The sequence below is a fragment of the Cupressus sempervirens genome, chromosome 10 (genome assembly GCF_028749045.1).
Source record: "Cupressus sempervirens isolate cs-2001-9-10 chromosome 10, ASM2874904v1, whole genome shotgun sequence".
NCBI classification, from domain to species: Eukaryota; Viridiplantae; Streptophyta; class Pinopsida; order Cupressales; family Cupressaceae; genus Cupressus; species Cupressus sempervirens.
Genome location: NC_143127.1, coordinates 800,811,446 through 800,817,445, shown reverse-complemented (window position 1 = coordinate 800,817,445; position 6,000 = coordinate 800,811,446). Strand labels below are relative to the sequence as shown.

The window sequence follows — 6,000 nt, the reverse complement described above, 5'->3', positions numbered from 1 at the left end:
AATATTTTGAAATTGTATTTAAAGATTTATTATTATTTTTTAATCATAGTAGATCAAGTTTAAAATTGTTATATATATATATTGACTATGATATTTTTTTGAATTTACCACAAATAGAATCTAAAAGATATTTTACTTGTTTAGACATATCTTATCATAAGATAAGTGTGCATCTAACCATCAAGCATAATGTAATTTCAATTAGGACAATCAACATCATGCAAAAATTGCCTTCATTTATACTATATAAAATTTTAATTATATGTTTTTAAAAAAAATAATTAATTTCAATTGATTGAAGAAAGTATTTTAATTACTGAATAACAAATAGTGATAATATGCCTACAACAACAAGTACTTATATTAATAAATGAACACCTAAAAATACATTATAATGCATTTTAATCATCAAATTCTAAACTAAATAAACTAGTTTAATTTTTAAAGATACATATTCAAAAAAAAAAAAGGCCGGGGGATATAGATCAAGGCGAGTTCATACGACCTCTGTCCATCATACATCTAATTTAATTTTCACTAAGCAATTGTATTTATTCAATTAGTGAAAGAGCCGGGGGATACAGATCATCCCGTGAGTTCATATGACCTGTGCATCATACATCTAATTTAATTTAACATTTATTGATTTTGTTTCACTAAGCAATTGCATTATTCAATTAGCGAAAGATTATTCAACACACGAGGAACAAGTTCTTCCCAAAACTTCACGCATTTCCTTCTCGAGTGCTGTATTACCCTGAAACTACAGAAGCAAAATACATTTTCCAAACCCCCTCAAAACCATTTATCACAACTCAAGACCGTGAGCTCAATTCGCTGCAGCCATGTCGACTGTAATGCAGAAAATCAAAGATATCGAAGATGAGGTACACATTTTCGTTACTGAAGGACATTATGACTCTGGGTTTTTGGGAATCATCTGAGCTCTGATTTTTGGCCTCCAAAAAATATTTGAATTCCTTTTTCTGATTTCTTTAAATCAAAGTTTGATCGTTCGTATCATGGTTTGTTTATCTCAATTCGGAATTTTAGAGAACTTTGAAGTATATCACAGTTTGCTTGAACCTTCAAAACCCTAACCTTAACCCTTGTTGTCTTTATGTGTTAGTAGATTTTATCCAGTGTTGCAAATAAAGTTTGGAACCCGGCTTTGACAAAAAAACAAACAAACTTTCTAGCGCATGGTAAGGCGCAGTTGTTGATGAATGACAATTAGGTTCAGTATCTGGTGTCAAATTAGATTCGCTAAGCTTCCATGCTCTATGCAATTATAGAAGAGCTTCTTGAACGACCTGCGTTTATCGAGTTTTAGATCGTCTCAGAAGACTTGTTCTGGTTTTTTCTTTCTACACCCTAATGGAGAACAATCATGTAGACATATTTTTAAAAATCAAAACTTAATCCTCTCATTGATCATTTCATTCTGACGGTGCAACACTGCAAAGTATATGATGTTTATTGATCTCTGATCAGTTCATTCTGATGGTGCGAATTATATGATGTTTACTGCACAGTATATGCTGTTTACTGCACAGTGTATGATGTTTATTGATCTCTGATCAGTTCATTCTGATGGTGCGAATTATATGATGTTTATTGATCAGTTCATTCTAATAGTGCTAAGCATATGATGTCTACAGTCCAGATTTGTCGACATATTCTGGTGATGTTGGCGGTTTTGTTCTGTCAATGTTACGAAAATCAAATTTCCAATTTTCAGCTGGTCCAGTCGTCAGCAGGGCAAAATTAAATTTCCAGCTCTGTAGACATAATTTGCTGCTGCTGTTGGTTTCATTCTGTCAATATATCAAAATTTCTAAACCTGAATTTATGCCACTTTAATCTTCAACAGTAACAAGGAATTTTATATATATATATATATATATATATATATATATATTCCCAGAGGTTATTTTGCTTCTTCACTACATATCAATATTGAACAATTCAATGCAGTTTGTTATGGAATTTTAGATTGGCTCCACCCCGCACACCACCCCCAGTGGTCACCAGTTTTACAGTGTACTACATTGTCAACGACTGCGTATTTTGTTTGAATTTACATTGCTATTGGATTTTCAATCAGCCAAATGGCCTAGACAGGATCTTGGACCCCACAAAAATTTAACTAAAAAAAGCAAAAACTAAAAATGCACATTCACCTGAAGATGGGGATTCTTGGGGACTGGGGTAAAAATAAAAGGAATCACTCAGAAGACTTTTATTCTGAATAGTGAATGCTAATTCTTGTAGGTTGGAAACACATTTTCAGATTAGTGACCCTCCTTTTTTCCATCCCATAAACCTCTGCAAAATAATAGAGAAGGGATAGATTCTTATTTCAACAATTTCAGAGATGTTTCTAGTGGCATGCAGAAGTTTCCTGAAGTTTCCTTTGTTAGAAATCAGCTTGCAGAACATTTCTTTATTATACAATTAGTATTGTAAATATCATTTCCAAACATTATTTGACAATCTTCATGCCTCCATGAGGCAAATTATGTTAAATTTTGAACCAGAAACACAATAGCAACAAGATGAAATGCAGTAATTTAAAATCAACAGATAACACAAGGAATCATCCTGGAAAAGCCTTCCTCACCGAGGGAATCAACCCAGCCCACAAAATTTGATGATGCCTTTATTCAGATTCAATGCCAATTACAAAAAATGATTCTTATGATTGAAATCCTCTCTTAATCATCATTAATTAGCAAGTTATATCTTATGTGTCAAATTTCCCAACCTCTGATATATAAATTCAGAACAACATATAAAATGTATCAAATAGAAGGATGCTTACACAACCATTAAACTGATGGTAGTTATTTCTGAGCATAATATTTATTGCAGGAATTACCCAAAGAATTATAAGACAATCAGCTACATCAAATGATAATTCCTCTTAAGATAGATCGCTGCACACCAGAACTCCAGAAAACTAAGAGACGGCAGTTTTCATCTACATTGCAACATCAAAGAAGAATCAATACCACTGTAAAGAGCAGTGACCACCATAAAGGAAGAACTGACGATTACTCTTGTAATCGTCGACTCAAAGAAGCCAGCATATCAACAGCACTTGCAAAATAACTACACAAAAAATCTCCAACATAAAATCCCCCAGCATGAAGGTGACTCAGGCATGGTGCCAGCAAGGATCCAAAATGGTGACATGGCAATTAATAACAGATAATAAATCGATAAATATAAAAACTGACGCCACAAAGAGGAGTCATGATGATGATGGGAATGAAACATAGATATATACGCACGAAGCCAAGAGAGCATGAAGTTACATATACACTGCATATCCAAATGTAAAAGAAGAGATAAATGATCACATGAGAGGTCTAACATTTCCTTGTCTTGGCAGAAGGAATGGAGCAAAGCACACACAGAAGAACACTGTGAACTTGACTGAAGGCAATCATAACTAAAATGTCTCTATCACAGCTACATGCTTAAACAAATCGATGTCTTGTATGTTTTGGTTCATCTTCAAGGTCAGAATAAGGTCGTATGAACCACTTTGTGATGTTTTGTAGTCAATTTATGTAATTGGGAACCCTTTAAGGGAGGTCCATGATGTAAAGCTGTTAGAAAATTGTCAATATTGTCATGAGGAGGCAAACTGTTGTCAATATGTGTCCAATGGAATTATATCATTGCATTGTTAAGTTTTGAACCAGAAAGCAATAAACAGAAACAAAAAGCAGATGACATAAAAATTATCCAGGGAAAACCCTCCACATCAGGCTGAAAAAGCCAGCGTCACAAAAATAGATCCTTTAGTGTATGATCAAAACAATTAGTGTTCTCATGCTTATGATTGATGACTCTTAACAGTCAATCAATAAGCTTCGTACACAGTTTTATCACCTTTGCTATGGAAATGCAGAATATACAAATCTACAAGTATCTCACAGATACTTCTCACAATAAGCATGTCTTAAAAATATATATCGATCATACACTGATCAAATATACAATGACCATACTACTCTGAAGCATATAAGACATACTTAAGGAAAAATATGCTTCAGATCAAAGAACCAAAATGCAGAATCGGATTGGAATCGGCAAGGCTGACTCGACTCGTGAATTGGCTATTTGCTATGAATCGGCTACAAATTGACAAAGTGAAAACCCCCCTTGAAATTTAGAGTTTTAAATGATTTAAAACTTATTTCATGCACCTTTTATTGATTATAACTTAAACACACTATAACATCATCAAATAGAAGTTAGCATACTTAAACAAGGAACATAAATGATAAATTCATTACATACATAAACTGATAAGTGTAGTCATTCAGAATGCTGCCAATGTTGTTGCATATGCTGCTGATTCTCATGTTGCTTTAATTTGTTACTTGCCTTTTTAGCATACTCTATTCAATGCTCTGGTTTAATTATAGCTCATTTTATATGAATCCAAAATTTCAAATAATATTCACCTAGTTCTCATGACTTAAATAGAGGTTTTTGTTTAAAATGCTTAGAAGATTGAGAGAATTTTCCTGAATTCTCTTTTAAAATCTTGCCCTCAAATTTTCTTAATTTTTTCTGTCTGAATATTAAAAGACATTTATAGTAGTTGTTGGTGGTGAGGATCCATAATTCAGTAAGGATAACTGTTAACCACTGGTAACTGTGTGCATTGTTGTTCATTCTCTGTCTTTGTAGAAATTAATGTTTGTAGGTTGATCTCAGTTGACAAGTCTTGTGATTAAATTTACCTAATTTGTATGAAATCTAACTGTTCTGATTCACATCTGATGATTATATAGTAACAAATTCATGGTAAAATACTGTCTGCACATGTCATTTTAATCTTGCTTCCCAATGTGGGTGAAATGAATTGTGATTTTGGTAATATGTATTTTTAGAATCCCGATTCATGGCATTGATTTATGGGGATTTTTGCTTGAATCACTTGAATCACTGAGTTAGCCGATTTCTGGTGATTAATCGCTGATCTGAGTTACCGAGTCACCAAAACTTGGCAAGGTTGAATCAATTTGTAAAATTGCCTGAATTGTGGTGATTCTGGAATCTATGCTTCAGACATACAAATACAAAAAGAACCTCCCATGCTAAGATCTCTGATAAATCTGAGAAAAATCCCTACACTGAAAAACTCTTTTATTCAATGCATACAACTAGAGACCCAAATAGATTTCTTCCAGGGAATGCAAGAGTGAATCACTGTTACAAAGCAATGAACCATTGGCAGACAAAATATCACCACTTGGGGAACATTAAACACCCATCGGCAGTTATGAAATAAATGATCCTTGACAACCGTCACACACACACTAACTTTGAATGGACCTGCCATATGAAATAATGAATGACAATAAAGGAGAAAGCTGTTGTTCAATCAAAACCTAGACATTACTAGCTGGATGATGACGGTTAAGTAAAGACACTGATTCATCTTCAGCAGAAAGCAGTCTGTCAAATAAAGAACAATGAATGGAATTCACAGCCACGATAGCATCTCTGCTGGAAAAGTTAAACAGCTCCCAATGGTACATAACCAAAGATTGAAAAACAACGCATAGGAATAGACAGTACTGTAGAAGATCAACATCACCAGTGATCGAACTTCAGAAAGAAGAGCATAGACCAGTGCCGAACATACATCCTGAGACAGATAGAGAACACTGAAGGATCAACGCAGGCATGAATGATTTCTTCTTCAGCCACCAGAACAATAACATGAATTAGGGTCTATTAGGTCTTTTTAAACATGCTTGTAATGGTTTCAAGTCGTAAGAGTCTTGGATAAGCCCTTTTAACAAGTTTTGTAAAAAATGCCAAAGCTGTTAAAAGAATTGTTATGTTGCAAATTGCAAACTTGCGAGAAATTGTAAAAGTGGGAAATCCCAACAGTCATGAAGCTTGAAAGTTAGTTGTAACAGTTGGGAAAGAAGTATACAGCTATATAGGGCCTTGAATGGTCGTGTTGAA

General features: G+C 33.8%; 1 protein-coding gene across 1 annotated transcript in view; it reads left to right on the top strand.

Moving 5' to 3' along the window:
- The first annotated feature begins 509 nt into the window (after nucleotides 1–509).
- Nucleotides 510–6,000, top strand: part of LOC149536342 (GTP-binding protein-like protein) — a 49,182-nt gene continuing 43,691 nt past the window's right edge. Inside the window, exon 1 of the mRNA XM_089807525.1 lies at nucleotides 510–887. Coding sequence (XP_089663651.1) covers nucleotides 846–887 — 42 coding nt within the window. The 5' untranslated portion in view covers nucleotides 510–845. The remainder of the gene's footprint in view (nucleotides 888–6,000) is intronic.